This window comes from Aspergillus fijiensis, assembly GCF_003184825.1.
Source record: "Aspergillus fijiensis CBS 313.89 unplaced genomic scaffold BO72scaffold_6, whole genome shotgun sequence".
Classification (NCBI taxonomy): domain Eukaryota; kingdom Fungi; phylum Ascomycota; class Eurotiomycetes; order Eurotiales; family Aspergillaceae; genus Aspergillus; species Aspergillus fijiensis.
Genome location: NW_024468982.1, coordinates 703,493 through 723,256, shown reverse-complemented (window position 1 = coordinate 723,256; position 19,764 = coordinate 703,493). Strand labels below are relative to the sequence as shown.

General features: G+C 55.7%; 6 protein-coding genes across 6 annotated transcripts; 4 read left to right on the top strand and 2 right to left on the bottom strand.

Moving 5' to 3' along the window:
* The first annotated feature begins 283 nt into the window (after nucleotides 1-283).
* Nucleotides 284-1,669, top strand: BO72DRAFT_444790 (alpha/beta hydrolase). The gene has a single exon (XM_040943900.1). The coding sequence runs from the start codon at nucleotides 449-451 to the stop codon at nucleotides 1,364-1,366; it is 918 nt and encodes a 305-aa protein (XP_040805297.1). The 5' UTR covers nucleotides 284-448; the 3' UTR covers nucleotides 1,367-1,669.
* A 1,818-nt stretch (nucleotides 1,670-3,487) lies between these two features.
* On the bottom strand, nucleotides 3,488-5,312 carry BO72DRAFT_396756 (uncharacterized protein; the record flags this gene model as incomplete). The annotated part of the gene is made up of 6 exons (XM_040942046.1): nucleotides 3,488-4,203; nucleotides 4,262-4,323; nucleotides 4,404-4,783; nucleotides 4,859-4,929; nucleotides 5,003-5,039; nucleotides 5,118-5,312. 6 exons carry the CDS (start codon nucleotides 5,310-5,312, stop codon nucleotides 3,842-3,844), a joined length of 1,107 nt encoding a protein of 368 aa, XP_040805296.1. The 3' UTR covers nucleotides 3,488-3,841.
* A 1,715-nt stretch (nucleotides 5,313-7,027) lies between these two features.
* On the bottom strand, nucleotides 7,028-8,798 carry BO72DRAFT_492703 (uncharacterized protein; the record flags this gene model as incomplete). The annotated part of the gene is made up of 2 exons (XM_040948315.1): nucleotides 7,028-7,116; nucleotides 7,160-8,798. The coding sequence occupies 2 exons, from the start codon at nucleotides 8,796-8,798 to the stop codon at nucleotides 7,028-7,030; spliced, it is 1,728 nt and encodes a 575-aa protein (XP_040805295.1).
* A 2,135-nt stretch (nucleotides 8,799-10,933) lies between these two features.
* Nucleotides 10,934-12,787, top strand: BO72DRAFT_518795 (uncharacterized protein; the record flags this gene model as incomplete). Its single annotated transcript, XM_040949670.1, has 2 exons — nucleotides 10,934-12,136; nucleotides 12,184-12,787. Exons 1-2 carry the CDS (start codon nucleotides 11,196-11,198, stop codon nucleotides 12,785-12,787), a joined length of 1,545 nt encoding a protein of 514 aa, XP_040805294.1. The 5' UTR covers nucleotides 10,934-11,195.
* A 1,246-nt stretch (nucleotides 12,788-14,033) lies between these two features.
* Nucleotides 14,034-15,699, top strand: BO72DRAFT_518785 (SNG1 family protein; the record flags this gene model as incomplete). The annotated part of the gene is made up of 2 exons (XM_040949669.1): nucleotides 14,034-15,426; nucleotides 15,484-15,699. The coding sequence occupies exons 1-2, from the start codon at nucleotides 14,161-14,163 to the stop codon at nucleotides 15,697-15,699; spliced, it is 1,482 nt and encodes a 493-aa protein (XP_040805293.1). The 5' UTR covers nucleotides 14,034-14,160.
* Nucleotides 15,700-17,412: 1,713 nt separating this feature from the next.
* Nucleotides 17,413-18,321, top strand: BO72DRAFT_242296 (uncharacterized protein). The gene has a single exon (XM_040939934.1). It carries the CDS (start codon nucleotides 17,591-17,593, stop codon nucleotides 18,110-18,112), a length of 522 nt encoding a protein of 173 aa, XP_040805292.1. The 5' UTR covers nucleotides 17,413-17,590; the 3' UTR covers nucleotides 18,113-18,321.
* Nucleotides 18,322-19,764: the final 1,443 nt, after the last annotated feature.

The window sequence follows — 19,764 nt, the reverse complement described above, 5'->3', positions numbered from 1 at the left end:
AGCATGTAAAGATAGTCTTGAATACATTATACTCCGCAGGTGTATAGCATCACAACCAAACAACCCGAAAAACACCCTTCATCTAGTAAACAAATTGCTTTCTGATGATAGACTCATGAATCGCCGAGGGCGGAGGATGACATCAACGACCTCATCTCCGGGGCTGTACCGTGGTGTCGGATAAGATAAGGTGGGCGATAAGATAAGCTCTCCGCAGCCGAAATCTCCGAGCCGGGGAGGAAGCGACGTCATCGAGCGCACCCCGCCTGCTGGAATCCGGATTTCCCGTTCAGTCACTGCACTCTGTAAAACTGAACATACGCCCATTAGTCATCGTCCCTGCATCACTGCATCTCCCACTATCTCGGAGAAATCTTCCTTGTTCTGGGAAACATACACCTGGAGAGCCCACCTAGAGTCCACACATTCTCTGCCTCCGAAGAAAAAAATGGGTCTGACAGGCACCTCCCAGACCTGGGCAGCCAAGCTACTCCGCGGCGTCGGCCGCGCGGCGATGGGCACCCTCACGCGCTCGCACCCGGACGAAACGGCGAAATGGCCATCGCGCGACGCGGGTCGCACGATCAAGGTGCACATCTACCGGCCGTCCCCGGACACTCAGCCCACGACACCCAGCCCCAGCCCCAGCCCCGTGCTGATCAACATGTGCGGCAGCGGATTCATCCTGGCCGGCCACGGCACGGACGACGAGTACTGCCGGTTCATCGCCACGCACACGGGGTACACGGTGGTGGACGTGCAGTACCGGCTGGCGCCGGAGCACCCGTTCCCGGCGGCGTTCCACGACGTGGAGGACGTGATCCAGCACGTCCAGCAGGACCCGGCGACCTTCGACGTGGGCCGCGTGGCGCTCTCCGGCTTCAGCGCGGGGGCCAACCTGGCGCTGGCCGTGTCGGCGGTGCGCGACTTCCCGCCGGAGGCCGCCATCCACGCCACGATCGCCTTCTACCCCTCGTGCGACCTGGCCGAGGACTTCGCCGACAAGGCCGCCCCGGACGACGGCACCCGCCTCAAGATGCCCGCCGGCCTGTCGCGGTTCTTTCATCGCTGCTACTTTCCGGACGGGGACGGCGACGCCGACGACCCCCGCATCTCGCCCGCGTTCGCGGCCCCCGAGCGCTTCCCCCGCAACCTGGCCGCCATCACCGCCGCGCAGGATCCCTACGCGCCGGAGATGGAGCGCATCGCCGCGGCGGTCGAGGCGCTGCCCGGCCGGAATGTCGTGCTCAAGCGCATGGAGCACTGTCCGCATGGGTGGGACAAGCGGGCCAAGGAGGGCACGACGGGGGCGGCGGCCAAGCAGGAGGCGTACGAGCTGGTGGCGCAGTTTTTGAACTCGTTATGAGACACTGCGCACTGGGATTGTGAGTTTTGGCTTTGTCCTTTGTGGATAATGTAGAGTCTCGGGTGCATTGTATATGGTTTTTGATCGAGCGCGGAGTGTTCTCACTCTTGTGAGCTGTTAGACTTTGGCTGATACACAGTATGGATTTGTGGACGTTACTCGATCTGCTTCTTACCCGAGGGTAGTTCCGGCCTTGCGGAAGGCTTGATGGTTGCGCACTGTGGGTCAAGACTTGTAAATGGAGATGTAGTCCATGACCGTGACATCTACTTATCCTCCGACTGGGCGCAGCCTCCCGCCTCAGACATAAAACTATACCTTGCCGGGTTCATTCGCTGTTTGTGGCCACAAGACGCTTCTAGCCTGATAGCAGCAGCAGCAACAGCAGCAGACCAACGAACACCTTGCACCAATCTTCTCCAAGAATGGCTAGACATTGCTCATGTCCTCAGACTTTGTCTCCTGTTGCCGATAGACACGGACGTATGTTCCACAGCGGGAACAAGAAGTATCACGAGCAGCGCTGACGCTGGAAGCGGGTTACACGGACGTGGTCAGCATTTACGCAAAGTATCTCTCAGTAGAGGCGTCCACTCGTGCTGAAGGGTTATCGACCCCTATTGCCCTCGACTGAATTAAATTACCTTCATCAAGCTGGTACTGTAGCACACCGACATCCGATCTGTCAGCCTCTGAGTTGCGCAATACATGGGATGTGTGCTCCGTTCGGGACTCGCACTATAGCCACCCCAACACAGCAGAATAGAGTCGTTGAGATCAAAGAGAAAGAAAGCACGATGGGCATGGTTCGTAGGCCAGGGAGGTCAGGACCGCGATCTGCTCCGTGCCTTCCTTGCCATGCCTCGGATTCCCTGTAGCCTCGCTGCCTCGGTGACCGATGCGCCCCCCCCCCGCTGCAGAAAGTCAGGCCAAGCGCAACGCCTCCACTACGGAGGGTACAAGAGCACTAACCATTGTTCTTTGGGCCGGATCCGTCGGTGCTCGAGGCAGGGCTATATCATGAGGTGCATTATAGCTGTTTGCGCCGGGGTGGGCAATTGCGCGAGGCTGACGCAATGGAGAGATTGCTGATCATTCAATTGTCTCATTGGGGTGACCCCCATCGACTGTTCTAGAGGTAGTGGGGTCTCTGATGCTACAAAAAAGACGTGGCTGGTGATACAATCGACCTGTGGCACTAGCCTGCCGTTAAGGAACACTCCATCGGCTCTCTGTTCCTGGTGCTATGACGTATGCATGTAAACCTGATCTCGCTGAACCAGACTGTGCAGAGGGAGGACTGGGAACTGCGAATTCCATCGCCGCGCAATGCCTGTGCGGTATGCATTGTACTATACACAGCTTGTAAGGACAACCGATGCTTTAGAGGTTCCCAACAACAGGGTTCGCGCACACGACATGTCCCACAAGTGAAGAATCAGCTGCAAACGCGGGATAAACTGCGGAGTACAGTTCTCCTTAAGCCAGCGCAGTAGACTGACTTCTCGATATAAGGCCAACTAGCTCCAGCCCACACATTGGATTTATCTTGCATCGGGTTTACTATGTAAGTACCAGGTAGGCACCAAGGCACTGAAGCCAGCCAGCCTTGGACCGACGGCCGATCCCTGCCAAGACGGGACACACGCCCAATTAGACTTTCGCCTGGTGCGGCACTAGCGTGCTTGATGTAGATTAACTCCATCTTCAAAGTCTAGAGTTGTCTTACGGTGCTTGCCACTCAGTCAGTTGCCCAGAGCTTCCAAGACGTGCAGTAGTGGCAATCAACAGTCCAGAACGACAAGTCAAGGCCCTGCATCCTTTCGCCCCCAAAAATCTATTGATAACTGGTTAGCTTGAACAAATAATACCATCTTAAACACTGGAGCATCCACCCGTCAAGACAAACCCAGCTTGCCCAATGCAAGGGAAACAAGCGCTATTTCATTGACTAACAGTTCCCATAGCATGGAGCGGGATCCCAAAGTCCTCGAGCCCATCAGCCCATCAGCCCATCCCGACAAGGTCCGCAAGGCCACTAGCGCGGATGTTAACCTGATTAGAGTATATTGTCCGGGCCCCCCGTGAGCCCCCAGGATCCACGGGTCGTGGAAAAATGCCATCAAATTCATGGCCGCTAGCCAAGGGGTAGTCTAGGATTCTACGAGTGAAAATCAATTTTGAATTGTTTCTTGGCAGAGGACCCACTCCGCAGCATCCACCGAACACCGACCGGGACTGGTCCGAAGGACGAAAGCCCTATCTATTTACCGCTGTACCTCCGTGCTCCGAGGACAGGACTACTTCAGACAGGCCTCGACACGGGAACGGAACGAGCACTCCCACAGCCAACTGGCTAGATCTACTACCCACCAGTACACAGCCAGCGCCAAATCGTACAGTAATCTATTATCACCCACCCAAACGCCCCACCAGCCGTGTCTACGACAATGACCTCCGAAAATGGAAAAGGAATCAGACCGTCTCATTAACACTAACTTTCGTCACCACGTGGATCCCCTCGGGGAACATGAAGCGCTCCTGCGACTCGTTGCCCGTGTCCGCCTCGGCGCGACTGCTGCTACTGCTGTGGCCCGGCCCCGTCACATTGTGGAGTTTGATGCTCATCGAGGGCCCGTGGCCCGGGAAGGTGCGGCGCGAGGCGGTGCCGTACATCTTGGACGGGCCGGCGGAGTCGCCCTCGCTGGAGAGGCCCAGCAGGCGCTGCAGCACGGGGAAGCGGTGGGTGATGATGGTCTTGAAGCTGGGGATGCAGGCGATGAAGAGGGCGACGGCGACTTCGACGCAGGACCAGAGTTCGGTGTTGACCATTGACCCTGTGCCTTGTTAGCAGTTGCGATATGGATGAGAGTGCTGGGTTGGGGGGATAAGTACAGGTGTGGTCGACGGCGAAGGAGTTCATGTACGAGACGCGGATGATGCTTGTGACGCAGACCCTGCCGTATCCATCAACATTGGTCAGTTGCTTGCATCGATACCGGGGAACATAGCCCAAAAGCAACGGAGAGGAACATACAACAACCCCAAACTAAACATCACCACCAGCCCCATCCGCTTCCCGCGCGTCATCTTCAGCTGCCACAGCTTCGGGATCGGCATGATGAAGATCGCCAGGTCCGTCGCTAGCTTGATCGCGAAGTTCGAGTAGTACAGCGCCGTCATGTTCACGCAGTAGCCCTCCACCAGCCCCGTCGCGTCCCACGCCTTGTGCACGGGGATGCACTGGAAGATTACCACGAACGTCTCGGCGACCGTCTCGCCGATCAGGATCGCCAGCAGGCACCAGCACGCGATCCGGAATTTCCGGCCCGGGAAGATCTGCAGGTACAGCACGCAGAAGGAGATCTTGATGGCGCCCAGGGCGAGGACGTAGGTGAGCATCGTGACGAAGTCGAGCTGATGGAAAAGAATAGTGGTTGTTAGGTATGGTTGGTCGCAATTCCCAGCGAGATTGGAAGGCAGGAATCCTACCTTGAGGAACATGGATCGAGCGCTGAAGCTCGTCACCGTGCCGATATGCTTGCCGAAGCCGTATCTGGTCACTGCGGGAGGGCCGGCGCGGTTAGCATGCGATCGTACTGTCTTTCTTGCTCGGGGAGGTACATGTGTACTTACTCCACATCGTGGTAAAGCATAGGGCGAATGTGAAGATCTGGACCATTCGAGTAGATTGACGTTAGTGATCGACGGTAGGGGATCGCGATGCCCAGAAGACAGACGGGCTACCCACCCAGCTGGTTATACACAGCACATCATCCAGATTGATCCCCGTCAGATATCGGACGCGCACAAACAGCCGCACCAGTAGCCCTCCCGTCGCGAACACGAGGAGAATCGTGTTGCATGCGATGATGCCGGGGATACGGGACTGCGCCAGGTAGGCGATCCGCTCCGGCGAGAGATCTCTCTCCCAGATCTCTTCCATGGAGGGCGGGAAGACCAGCTAGCCGTCGGGAAAAGATGCAAAAGGAGAGACCGGACGGAGAAGAGAAAGGCGAGGGAAGGTTCCAAGAAGGAATTGGAGAAGACGGATTACATTGGCGAAGGAGAAAGAATTTCGAGGGCGAACCTGCAGGGGGGGAAAGAAAACGAGAGGGAGAGAACCGGAGGGAAAACCGGAGGGAGGACCGGAGACGGGGGGGGGGGGGCAATCATGAGACGGCGAATCCGTCTATATGAGTCTGGATTTTGCTCCTTGTAGTGTGCAACGGTTGCAGGAGTGCAAGGCCTGAGCATCGTTTCAGTTTGCCAGGGGTGGAGATTGGCAGTCGTCGACACGTGGAATTTCTCATCCCTGGTGTCACTCCTGCAGGCTTTTGCCCCCCCCCTCCCCTCTCCTTTAGCTTAGACTCAGACCGAGCTAGAATTGAAGACTTAATTTTACTTAGACTACATGTCATGAATCATGCTTTGTGAAGTGGGGCACGATCCCAATCGTGATTCCACTGAACGTTTTGGGTGTACCCACTACCCACGCACCCTCCCCACTGCCTGCTCCACTGCGTTCCACACAACAACTGGATTTTGCAGGCCCGTTGGGCGAGCAATTATTCACAAACGCCTTACGTACCTGTCCTAATGAGATGTTGTGATCTAGTTCCTCGAGTTCGTTCTGCGATAGATTGCCAAAGCTTGTCGTGAAGATCGAGAATTCTAAATATAAGCTTCAGCAGAAAGACCGGCGATGAAGAGGGGTTGTGGTTAGTAATGGCGGCCAAGTTGCACGCCAAGACCCTTAAAGTGCTTATCAAGCTGTAGTATTGCGAACATGATTTGTGCGAATTTACACGTCCAGCTCAAGCCCCTCAGAGCTCGATACGCGTGGTAATCTCCGAGGCTGCCCGGGCATTGCTGCGTTGAGCATGGGAGATCCTGTCAACAGCCTCCCGTCTAAAGTAGGGCTAGCCGGTGTTGACACCGGGTTTGTCCGTTCGGACCATGTCCGACCGGCTCGTATTCACTCCTGGTGTTTGTGTTTCACCATAGTGATGGATCCGTTGACTGTTGAATCCGTTCCCCTAAGCTAACGACGGCCTGCTAGTCATGTTCAGAGACATTTGCCCCCCTCCCATTTGAATAAGGTGCAAAAGTGCCGAGCGCCAAGAATGAGGGTCCGATGCGGTGGACATGGCCACCGCAGATGGTCTCGACAAGTCCCCCGCTGGATTGTCCGGGTCAACCTACGATTTTAATAGTTTCTGCCTGTGGACACTACCTGAACTTATTCATGAGAGCCATTTTTTGGTTTATATCGCGATCGTGCTTCTATTGCCTGGGAATAGTTCGGGTGCATCGAAGCACGGCCGTTCAGTCGGCTTTCAAACACGCCATGCACGTGGTGAGACGGGAAGTGGTTTTTTCAGGGGTCGGATGACGGTTCCAGGCCATACTTATTCCATTCAGTTATCAATCGGAGCTTCTTTTGACCTACATCTTGAGGGCAGCTGCTCTCAAATGCGACGAGTGGGTGTGCATCCGCGCAGCGTGCCTTGGAGACAATTCATAAATACTGGAACATCGACACAGACCCGACAATGATTACATTGATGATGAGCACCGAGGCTTGGTTATGTGGGATGTATGCCTGAAAGTTTGCTGCTGTCTGCGTATGAGTCTGGCAGGCGTCAGGGCGTGGACAAGTCACATGACGGGACTGCCTCCCCCTGGTCGATGAACAGTCTTGTCGACCTCAAGAGAATCCGCTATGACCGTGCCCCCATACGAAGGTGCTAACAATATCTCATTTCATGAGTCGTCTCAGGTGAAGAATACACGTCCAGTTATCGAGGGACGCCGACGCCATGATCTGCGCGAGCTCCGCATCCGCTTGATCGCTTGCCTGGGGGAAGCCTTCATCATCGCCCCCCGGAACAGCAAGTATCCTCAACCGCTCCCGCAGCTCTTCGTCCACCATCCTGTCGAAGAGCTCCTTCCCCACCACCGTGCCATCGGTATCAAAAAAACCGCGCAGCTCCGCGCGGATGCGCGCCCGGAGTTCGAGCCGGCAGCGGGCGCCGGAGATGACGCTCGCGAGGACGGAATCGTACGGGCCCTCGTAGTGCGGCCAGGCGCGGAGCTCCTGGATGGCCTGCCAGCGCACGTGCAGGTCCGGACAGGAGTCGGCGACGACCTGCAGCGGCAGGATCACGCCCGAGTCCACCATGATCGTGGGCCGGTCGGGGAACTGGGCGACGATCGTGCGGGCCAACGAGAGAATGGCCGCGTGGTCGGCTGAGAATGCCTGAGCCTGGGCGGGCGGGAGCTGCGCTATCAAGGACATCCGGAGACCCACGGAGTAGGTCATCAGATGCAGTCGCAGCAGGTCGGCGCCGCGCTTGTGTTTCGGAGAGAGGCTGGCATATTTGAGGGCACAAAAGTTGTCGAGGAAGTGTGTGGCGTGCTCAAGGTCTGCGAGCAGGTGGGTTTGGGCCGCCTTGAAGTCTGAGTAGTGGGCCACGATTTCCTCTGCGGACGCGGTGCCTAACCGCTGGAAGAAATGGTTGATGGCACTATCGAGGGGCTGCATGGCCAGGCGTAGGTCGTCGACGCTTTGCCCAAGTAGGCCGCAGTCGCGGTCGCAGTCGTTGCTGAGGCGGATATGCGTCCGTGGCGGCTGGTTGGCCCAGAGCTGGGAGCACCCACGAGGGTTGAAATGCGTCGACTGGGTTTCGAGCTGGGCGAAGGCCGCGAGGAGATGCGGGTTCATTCCGCCGCCCACGAGTGAAGATCCAAAGAGGGGATTGCAGCGGCCTAATCTCAGCTCTTGGGAAACCCGCAAGCCAGCTTGCAGATGTCGGAACGCAGTGTCATAGTCTCGTTGCAAGAGGCTCAAATACACGAAGAGTAGACAGCAGAGAAGCGTGACTTGCCGCATCTGCGGGTCCTGAGGATTGCGCCGACGGAGGAGCTCAAAAGCGCGAGCGGACTCCTCTAGCGCGTAGAAATACCAAACGCCTCGTCCCGCTTTACCATTGCCGGGGAAATTGATGCCCTGAAAGACCACTTCTTGGTGAGCGGCCCCCAGGGCGACGGCGGCGTGGCACACTGCAGGCTCGATATTCGCCATCTGGAAGACAAACTGTTCCCATAGCTGGGAATCATAATACCCCAGAGCATCGGTGATGGTGCGGTCGCAAAAGAATGAAAAGCAGCGACGTTGATCGGATGTTACAACCCAGCGTATCTGGGTGTTGACCGGGGTAGAAAGCGAGAAGGAAAGGTTCTTCCCGCGCTTGGCTGCCACGGGTAGGCGATAGGCTTCGTACCCGTCACAGAGGCGTCCGGTGGACGTACAGTTCCGGCACTTCTCGGGTGCCTCATCACATTTGATTCGTCGAATTCTGCATGTGCGGCAGCCCGTCTTCGATCGCTTGCCACCGAAGCGGCGCTTTTTTGCAGGTTGTGAGGACATGTTGTGGGGAGCATGTGAGAGCATGCTCGTTGCCTTTGGAGTGATTATGTGGCGGGAACGCGTCGATGTGAAGGAGACGCGACCACAGCGAGCTCTGCGAGGGGTAAGAAGTCGACATGGATGAGGCACTAGTCAGGAGTTCGACTGAGGCGACAAGCATTAGTGTGAAGCTAACGGGTTAGTTTGTGCCTGGATGATCCAACACCGCCCTTGACGTTGAAGTTGGTGGTGTGCTGCTGGACACTGCGACTTTGGTTCCATGATCACAAATCCTGTTGATCACTGCATGAATATGTGAGAATCCTTGTTGCCGCTCATGATCGAGCACAAGCATGATGCCGACATATTTTAATTCTTGTTCGATTGGGGGCATCACGTCACTAGTCGGGTTTGAAGGAACACTACGCTAAGTATCAGAGAATCGGAGATGACAGCATGCAAAGATGACTCGATGTTCAAGTCAGTCTAGCCTGTCTGGAATCTAGGAGCCGATGGATGGACAGCACATTAGATCCATGAACTTCTCAAGGGAGCGCCGATGTTGACAGTGGTGGAAAGTTGGTGGAAAGTTCCCCCTTCCTGGGGGGACCAAAACGATGGCGGATGCGGCAGTAATTTGACCGCCTCGGCTCGCTGATTTCTCAGGCACTAAGGTACCAAGGCATCAAGGCCTGCCAAGTTATTTGGAGGACACTGCAGTCTGCTGCCACAACTTCCTCTGCATCAAACACAACCATAACCACAAGCCATCATCCACTCATCGCGAAGAGGGCGCTCTCCGCTTCGGTCTGGCAAAGTACTCAAGCCACATCATGCGAGTCACAAGGCACACAGACTGGTCTGTGCACCCTACGTGCGAATCGGGAACGGTCGCATTCAGCTGCCCACAAGCGTGCCTCTCGCAAGGCTACCTGATTCCCAAGTGATAGAAAAGGCTATGACACATACAACACCCACAGAGCCAATACATCATCGTTGATGCATGCAAACATTTCTCTCAACCTCACCAGTTGCTGTGGGCGGAATACAACCTCGACAATTGGCATGCAGAAAGTGAGCAAAACTGCTTCTTCTTTTCTGTACGGTCGGCGCCTGAGCTTACTCTGCTACAACTCACCGTATATCATGGCATCCCAAAACAGCAGATCGTTGACAGCCTTTTCGGGTTCAATATGCTAGCTTTGCTAGTCAGAAGTAGACTGGTGAGATGCCCCATCATCACAAAGCCAGGGGCAGCATACCTGGCTTCGTTTGCCGGCAACGCCACATCTCGTATAACAGTACCTCAAGAAGGATCAGCAACCCTTCAAGATCAACTGATGGGTCAGACTCGCACTTCTGGAAGTACTGGAAAGGCTTTCTCAGTAGTTGCGGCATAGAACATTAAATTTGCATCATGGATTCACCTTTCGGTACATGCGTTAAGCTAATTGCCCTGGGTCCCTCGAGCGGCGCGTAACGCATCCCTAAAGCATGGAATGATGAAAGCATGGCAGCTTCCCATCATCTAGAATCGATGTGGGGAGTGGGGCATCGGAATCGGATTCACGATAAGGCTCTGACTCCAGATCTTGAGTTCGTGGGAGCCTGTTTTTAGGCACGGAGAAACATCGTCCTTTCGCATGAAACACATCATAGTTGTTTCTGGGCCGCAGTGCGACCCCGGAGCTCAGCCACAGCCGCGGATCTGAACAGGTACTAAACACAGTGGAACGGGGGAAACATGAGGCATGTCGGCCTCGATGCAACACCATGGTACAAATCTGGTCTTGTAGATGCCTCGCACTGAATAGTGCGCTTGGGATTGCACTACCTAGGCTCCTCACTTTCAGGTAATGGCAGCGACACACACGACACCCACGCTTTGACTTCATTGTGGTGTAGTGACAGAGCGCTTTTACCCCTGGTTGGGTCCGGGGTATCGCACGAGAACTCGGGCGCCCAGCGAATCATTGTTGAAAGCGTCAGCCTCGTATCATGCACGAACACGAGCAGAGACCCTGCAGCCCCGTCAAGTGGCCAATTGTTTCCGATTCCCAACCGCATCGATCGGCATTTTTCATTTAGTGGCATCAGCCATCTGCACGCGCTATGATGTGAATATATCATTCTAGCGAAAGATGCATCTGCAAGCGATTGGACTTGAGGTCCAACACCCTGGTCAGAGTAGGTGTCTGCTCAAGCCTTCGCTGCCATAGCCTGAGAAAGCCACCCAAAATGCCGAAAGTCTTACCCCGGCTGCCTAATGGCGTCGGGACGCAGAGGAGAGGAGGCTCTTTGGGAAAGTCCAAATCCCAGCAGCTGGGCATTTATAACTCACAACCTGTACCTTGACCCCAGATTGCATCATTGCTGGGAAATTTGTCGTCCTTTGGTTTTTGAGTCCTCGTAAGATCCATGTCTGCCGCGCTCTACACTTACACGGGAGTCTGGATCGACTGGTCCGAGGGAGCGATCCGGGGAGCCACCTTGACTTTGTCGCAGACCGACTCCGGCATTCTGAGCGCCTTTCTAGCTATACTTGTCTCCCTCGCAGGCAGTCTGTTCTGGAGCATTCTGAGCTTTGCACTTCATCAGACAGGGACCACAGCTCCCGATCGGCGGCGGGATGCTCTTCACTACCAGCGACAGGTCATTCTGCGCAACAAAGGTGCAGCCGCCGCGGCCTGGGCATTAATCAAGTTACCATTTGAGAGCGGGCGAACTGCGTCAAAGCTCAGGGCTGTGGGGCGATCGCTACCACTGGCCCTGCTACCCATCCTCGTTCTCATCCTGTTCGGAGTATCTGGTCTGTTCACCAGTTACATCACCAAGGCGGCCGGCCAGTCGACGCTCATCATCGGCCCAGGCTGTGGAGGCTACTCGTTCAACGCCACGGATGTGACCGTCAGCAACACCAAGAGTCTGCAGGACACCTACGACGCTGCCACGTACGTCCGCCGGTGCTACCTGGAGAACGCGAGTGAACTCGACTGCAGCACCTACGTCCGGCCCAGCCTGCCATTTACCACGAACCCGAATGCATCTTGCCCATACTCTCCTGATCTGTGCGCGTACAACGGCAACTCGGCCCTGCAAATGGACACGGGTCTGCTGGATTCGCACGAGGACTTTGGGATCAACGCACCCCCGCGCAACCGAATCAAATACCGGCGAGTCACCACCTGTGCCCCAGTCAAGCACGGGTCCGGGCTAGGGAGCGTCCAGAACGACTCAACGTGGGGCCAGATCGTCTACATCAATGCCGGATATCAGTATTACATGGGTGAGCCGTACCTGAACTACACGTTCTCGTACACTCCGATCCCCAGCGTCGATGGAGTGGGCTACACACTAAGGTAAGTGCCTCACCTACCCCAAAGAACCCCCCTCTGATCGACCCTAGCGCCGTCTTCGCCAAATCCGACCCTAGCGGACTCCTGAACGGCCTCGAGTCATGGAAGCCGACCGACGCGATCAATCAAACCGACGCGGACATCACGATGATGATGCTCAACCAGAACAACATCAACTACCTGCAACCCAGCTACGACCCGTGGATGACGGCGCTCGAACAGCAGAACTACAGCATCGAGGGCACGAACGTCACCTCGTCGATGTGGACCAAGAGCTACGAGGTGAACTTGATGGTATGCACCGACCAGTACCAGATCTGCAACCCCAACCGGCCCGGGCCGGACGGGTGCACCAAACTCGGTGGGATCTTGAGTACATCACTGTCCACCTTCACCGTCGACCCGACCAAGTTCCTCGGGTTCAACGTGTACCAAATCGCGACGATCGGCCGGTTCCTGTCCGGGAACAACGACCGGAGCATGTACTCCAACGTCAACGGCCGCGGCGGCGCAGCGTTAAACGGTGAGTGGCCTGTGCACCTTCACCCCACCCCCAATCCCCCACCCCAACTAACACACCAACCGCAGCCTCCTCAATCGCCTACAGCAACATCCAATTCTACATCCCGCCCACGCAATGGCAAACGGAAGTAGCCACCTGGTTCGCCACCTCGCTGGCCAAAGAACAAGCCTGGGCGGTGGAGTGGGCGACCGCGCCCAAGAACTTCCCGGCGACCTCGCTGCTCGACCAGTCGTCGGTTGGGTGGAACGTGACGGCGCCGCTGAATCGCTACGCGCGCGTGCAGTGCACCAACCAGCTCGTGCACAATGCCGCCGGGTACGCCAACTTCTCGGTGCTGGGGCTGGCGCTGACGGTCGGCGTGTGCGGGCTGATCATCGTGGTGGGGCTGAGCGTGGATTCGGTGGTGGGCTGGCTGCGGGGCAAGGGCAACGGGCGGCGGCGGTATATGCGGGAGCAGTGGGCGGTGGAGGAGACGTTGAGCCTGCATCGCGCGGCGTATGTGGGGTGGGGGGTATGGAGGGGAGATGATCCGGAGGGGATGGTGCCCAGCTCGGTGGGGTTGGAGGGGGAAAAGGGGGGGGAGGGGCAGATGGCTGCTGCGGGAGGTGAGGGTGAGGGTGGCGGGATGCGGATGAAGGATGGGTATGCGGTTGTTGGGAATGAGGTGAGTTAGGGTTCAGGTTGTTGATTTTGTTTGGGGTCCGTGGATGTACTGGTAATGAGTGTTGGTGAGGATGGAGATGGCATAGAGGTGAGTTTGGTACTTGAAAGTGTCATAGTTGATCTATCTTTGCTGCAAGCGTACGCTTCATTCAACTGCACTGAGCCGTTGGGTGCCATCGTGTTAGGATATAAGCAAGGTCGTTCAATATATATACTGCGCGACATACTGCAATGCGGGAGTCGAGCTTGGCGCATCTTTGAAGCGGTGAAAGTGGTCGGTAGGCTTCAAGGTTCCCATTAGGCACCCCTTCCCATCTAGCTAAAAGCTGTACGCACAATTCTCGAAACAGAAGGGTTGCTATGTATAAAAGGGGCTCTAGTATCACTACCTACTCATGCAGTGGTTAGTAAAAGCTCGTGTTCACTCCACTGTACGCAATTTAGATCATTGACCAATTAGGCGTAGCCCGAAACATACATCAACCGGCGCACACGTGACTCGCAGCGAACCCGAAAGGGCAACTGGTTTGTAGAGCTGAGCTGAGGCGAGCTGGGGGCAGTTCTAATATGACGAACAATCTCGCCCGTAGACTGGAACAAAATGCCGGGATTGCAACACCGCTTCTCCTAGCGAAACGCTGGTTGGTGGCGCGCTCGTATTCATATAAGCACCGAGTGACGAGGAGCCCGACTTCCGCCCCACCATTGCCGTGGTGCAGATGCAGTGCAGTCAGTTATTAGGAACTGCTGAACCACCCAGGGGGAACCTTTTCGACGACAAATCCAGCTTGTTCAGAAATCCAGCTTGACAGCTTGGCCAGCTTGCGCTCGGACCGACCCGATGACCTTCTACGCGCGCGCCCGAAGGCAAAAGCACGCGAGCATCCACGACCCGGCGGTGCGGTCGCTGCGCTTGGCGGTGCTCAAAGCGGCGGGGATCAACCTGCTGGTGCTGCAGCTGCTGTTCCTGGGGCTGTTCTGCTACCTGTTCGGCTCGCTGTTCCAGCAGACGACGCATGTGCACAATCTGAACGTGGTGTTCGTGGACTACGACGGCGGGGCGATCGGGGCGGCTGTCCGCGCCGCGTACGAGCAGCTGCAGGGCCCGGGCTTCCCAACCCTAACCGAGCACGCCACGGCGCAGTATCCCCAGTCCGACGCGATCACCGCTGCTGTCTGCCACATCGACTACTGGGGCGGGCTGTACATTGCCCCGAACGCATCGAGCGAGCTGGCCGCCGCCCTCGCCAGCGGAGCACCGCACTCCCCCGACGACGTGCTCACCCTGGTGTGGAACGAGGCGCGCTACTCCACCGTGGTCGACTCGGCCATCTACACCAGCATGCAGACCCTCTCCAACGCCGCCCGCATCGCCTACACCAGCACCCTGCCCCAAAGCACTCTCAGCAATACCACCCTCACCACCCTCTCCCAACCCTGGACCTTGACCTCCATAAACCTCCAACCCACCACCCAAGGCTCGCGCCTCATCTACAACACCCTGGTCATCATCCTCATCATGATCCAAGAATTCTTCTACCTAGGCTACATCAACAGCGTCTACCAACAATTCCACCTGTACACAACAGTCTCCCCGCACCGCATCGCCATCATCCGGCAACTGCTCGCGGGAACCTACACACTGCTCGGCTCGCTGTCCACCACCGGCGCCGTCTGGGCCTTCCGGTTCGGGTGGCGCGTCTCCGGGGGACAATTCGTGCTCACCTGGCTCGCGCTGTGGCTCTTCGCGCACTTGAACTTTTTGGTCTTGGACCTCTTCACCATCTGGATCCCCCCGCCCTTCGTGCCGATGGCGTTCATCTCGTGGATCGTGGCCAACGTCACCTCCATCCTGCTGCCGTTTGAGCTGGCGCCCGCGTTCTATCGGTGGGGGTATGCCTTGCCGGCGCATGCGGTGTTCCAGGTTCTCGTCGATGTGTGGTCCCGCGGCTGTAATCCCCAGCTTGGGTATGCGTTGCCCGTGCTGTTTGGGTTTGAGGTGTTGGGGTTGCTCGGGAGTACGGTCGGGGTGTATCGGAGGGCGCATTATGCAGTTTTGGCCAAGGAGAAGGGAGAGAGGGAGTGGCAGGAGAAGGTGGCGGCTGCTGTGGCGGGGAGGTTGGCGATTGAGAAGGAGAAGGGGGAGGTGGGCGAGAGGAGTGAGGGGGAGGGGGATGGGGAGGAAGAGGGGAGCTCGGCGGGTACGGGGCAGGGGCAGCTTGGGGATGCTGCTGGTGTGATGGGAGGGCCGGGGGAAGAAGGGGTGAAACAAGAGGAGGAGCGGATGGACCAGCTCGCGCGGGAGCTTTCGCAGGTGGAGAGGTCGGCGACGCGGAGACAGAAGCCTGGGCCGTGTTTTGATCTGCCGTTTAGTGAATGAAACGGGCTCGTGTGCATTGTACACGGGGCGAGTGTGGTCAAACTGTCCTTCTTGCGGGGCTGCTCAACTGCTTCCCTTCTCACTGCTTTGCCCTCCCGTCCTCACCAAATGTCTCTGCTTCGTCGGGGAGGATTGACACGCGGGCCCCAGATGCTCGGCTACATGTCTTCCCGGCTTATGCGCTGGATTACGAACACACTAGTTGGAGACTAGATGATGAGCAATAGATTACATAGCGAGACCTGTATCAACCGGCAACTCCATAGCAGAGGCGGGTGATGTCTTTGCTCTAGGGCGTTTGAATATCACGTCCATCCATCCTGTTTCTTGGAAAGGTCGCGACTACCACGCGCATGACAATCTTATGCATCGTATTCGACTTTTTGATTGCGCGGCGATCTGATCATCCGGGTCAGGGACATGGCCAACGACCTCGGAAGATAGACCCAGCACCGTATTGAGAGATACCGCTCTGATCGGCAAATGCTGTCGCCACAAGATTAGGATTCTTGCTCATGGTGAAGGATTGGAAGTCTTTCTTTTGAACTCTGCTGTTGGAAGATTTCTTCTGCCGTATAACACTCATCACCAATGCCATGACTTGACGTGGTAGTGCTCACGGACAATTCGACCCTTGTATGCATTACCATATGCCCTGTACCCCGCAGGAACAGCATTTCAAGAAATCAGTCCGACAATCACACCCTGCCAGCGGCCACCTTAAGCAAGGCCGTCTACTGTTGCAAGATCTCAGCAAGGACGGCGAGCTTCATAGACAAGATAGCATCGAAAATGATCTGAAGCGACTCGGCTGCATGCCGGCCAAAAGCTCGCTTTATGAAGTCTCATGCTGCCGTGGTGTTTTAATCCCCTGCCAACCCCCCTTCCCCCCGGTCCGGTCCCCGATCGTACGACCCCCAACCGACTCGAACCGTCTAAAGAGATTGAGTTTCTTCTTGCTCATTTTGGCTCGTACCAAGTTCGTCAGCTCGGGTTGAAGATAGCCACCAAACCGCAGCGAAATGCTTCCTGTGCGGTTGCGGGTCGAATCTCGCTTTGCCCTGTCGGCGTTTTGCCGGAGTTGAGTCTTTCGACCCACTCTCCATACTGATACGAGCCGTACCGTCCTGATCCAGAGGTAGACGGTCGAATAGTTGCAGTACCATGCGGAAGATTGCTAGCGATTGTGTCTCTCTCTTCGGACCCCGGGGTGGGGGACCTCTCGGTTTGGTGCGAAGCTTTTGATTTTGCATAAAGTAGACAGCGTTTACATTAATCTTCCCTATTGTAAAGCTAGAGTCGAGCGAAGAAAGCACGAGATGCTGCGATCGGGGAGTGAGCGGGTGGATAATGTTTTTAGACTCTGGTAATGACTGTTATTATCGGGCTTGGCTGAGGCGCTTCTACTGGGAATTACCCGCACAGATAGCTAGTTGGTGCTGAGCAAGGCGATAGGCAGGGAATAGCGAAAAAGAAAAAAAAATAATAAAAAAAATCGAAACGAAAACATCGTGTCTCACGCAAAAGTGATGGATAGCCCAAGTTGTTGGTTGGGAGCATTGAAGACGTAATCACATTTTCTTCGCCGATAAATGACACGAGTACGAGTATAATGTCCATCTACAAGGTAAGTGACTTGGTGGACGGGTCCGGGCGCCAATAATAATAGTAGGTATGTACGAGGGTGGAAAGTTTGACTTTCTTTGTTCCATATCCAAAGAAGCGCATCTTGTCACTCAAACGCCACAATCTCCAGATCTAAGTCTCGCGACCACCACCCGTTCTTCGCGATCCTGGGATACCTGGATTTCTTCCCCCATTATCGTATAACCCCCAGATTAGCGTACCCAATTATATCTTAAATAGGAGAGCGCGTTCCTACAGAAGTTCAATGGGGCCAAACAGCCAACCTGGACTCGATAGCTTATCTACCAGTTTCCACTTCCACATACCCTTGCAATATCGCTGCAGAATGTCCCAAGTACATCACGAGGTAGCCTACAAGCAGAACTTCTACTACAAGAGTCAGCTATGCTTCCATCCGAAAGGGACGTATATCACTAAACGATATCTACCTCTAGGTGTGAATCTCAGTCCGCAGGAGCACGCCCAACAGAAGATCGATGGCCTGCGTGCTGCCTTCGTGGAGCTGGCCAGGCTCGACCCGAACGTGCGGTCGGTCCAGTATGGGACGCGCGAGGAAGTCGGCGTGGGCAGTGACTGGGCGGTGGTGTTCACCGAAAAGGACTACGACCTGGCGGTGGTATTCGATGTTGCGAGAACCAATCGATGGACCCATGTGCACACCAGAAAGGCGGGCTACGCTGTGAGTGTGACCGTCGTCGAGCACTGCACCCCCACGACCCGACACCCGGCCGATACGCCACGGCATCTGATGCCAGCGCTGATATGATCTGAGATGTCTCGATGCTCTCATCGGTCGCGCTGTGTCGTGGACCTCCCACAACTTTGTTCATTGATCACCGCCTGACCGTCGAAAGCTCACTTCGGAGAAGCCGGATCGCTTGAAGGCTACAGTCCTCCAGACACGGGTTGGAATGTGGCCTCGTCTCGAGTTCGTGCGTTTAATCCTTTAGGAGGCGGGCATGGGTGGGAGGGGAGGAAGAGGCTGATTTAGCTTAGCTTCTCCATTAAATTGATAGGGCTCTATTGCCAGACGCAGCCTATATACTCGAAATGAGAGCTTAGTCAGTGAGCCGGAACAGAAATTCTAAGCTCAATGTAACGAACCCAAAAACCACCATTTTCAGCGCAAAATGTGGTATCCTTACATTCTTGCACACCCTTCGGCATCTCAATTTGCCTTTTTGAGAACGTACGGTCGGGCAGATCGTAACCACGGGCTACACACAACTAGCTTTCAACAGAGAGTAATTAGGCAGAGGAAAAACGAAAAGGCACCACAATAGCGTCAGCGTCAGCGAAACCGACTTGTCTCGCGCCAGAAGGACACCAAAGAATCGCTATTTTTTCCGAGACACAGACAGAATGAGCTGCTTGTCCACCTACGTGACCCTGGGCGAGTTGCTGATCAGGCCATACAGAGACATTGTATGGCATCTTACTCGTTGATTCATAATTGTCACCCTGGCCAGTCAATTGAAACCACAGACAAGAAGAGAAAAGCTCAAAATGCTCCCATGACTGTCAGCACATTTCGCCTTCGGTCTCTGATGCGACAGAGGGATCTTCCAGCCCACCATCCAGGTTCTTCCCACGCGGCCCGGCGTCTAGGCCCGCATCGTTCGGGAGTATGGATCCCTCCGCGGTGGCCGATAGTTTCTTGAGGATCAATTTGTCATCGATTGTTTCAGCCGTCGCCAAAGACTGTTTGTAGATGATCTCTCCGCAGGGAGGCGGCGTGGTCCCCGGGGACTGGCTCGGTGTCGTTGTATATGAAGAATGTTCAATAATGCTGCGTGAGGCCTGGGCGCTGGCGGGTACATAGACATATCTCGAGGAACTACTGTACATTTCTGCAAGGGAAGAGAAAGCGGATCGAGGGGCACTGGGCACAGTTCGCGACTCGCCAAACCAAGCAACACATTTGAAGTTGGTAGAAGATGGCCGGCAATCATATTTCTTATATGCTATGCCTTGACTGCCGGGTCGGAACCATACCTGATCAAGGTATGTTTAAGCGGGTCTGAGGATTGTGGAAACCCCGCATTCAATAGCCGCAATCGAAAGTTTGGGCTGAACCGGCCATTGACGCATGTGATGGTCTCTTATGAGAGCCAGACCCTCATCTCTATGTCACCCAAATGGTCGTTTCGTGTCTTCCCACATCGCCACTCTCGGCCGGGTCTGCACGCACGAGGATTGGTGGAGTCTCTTATTCTCTGCAGTGGCTCGAAGCAGGGAGCTCGCAGGTCGGGATATCAGTTCAAGATTGAGCTTGCAAGGTGGGCTGAACAACCATATCAATTTATGTGGGACAACGATGGTGAACTATCGCGACGTTGATCATCAGTCTCCTCATAAGATAACATCAAGCGTGCTGCACTGTTCCCGTTTTGTTTAATCACCGATGCCTCAGTGATA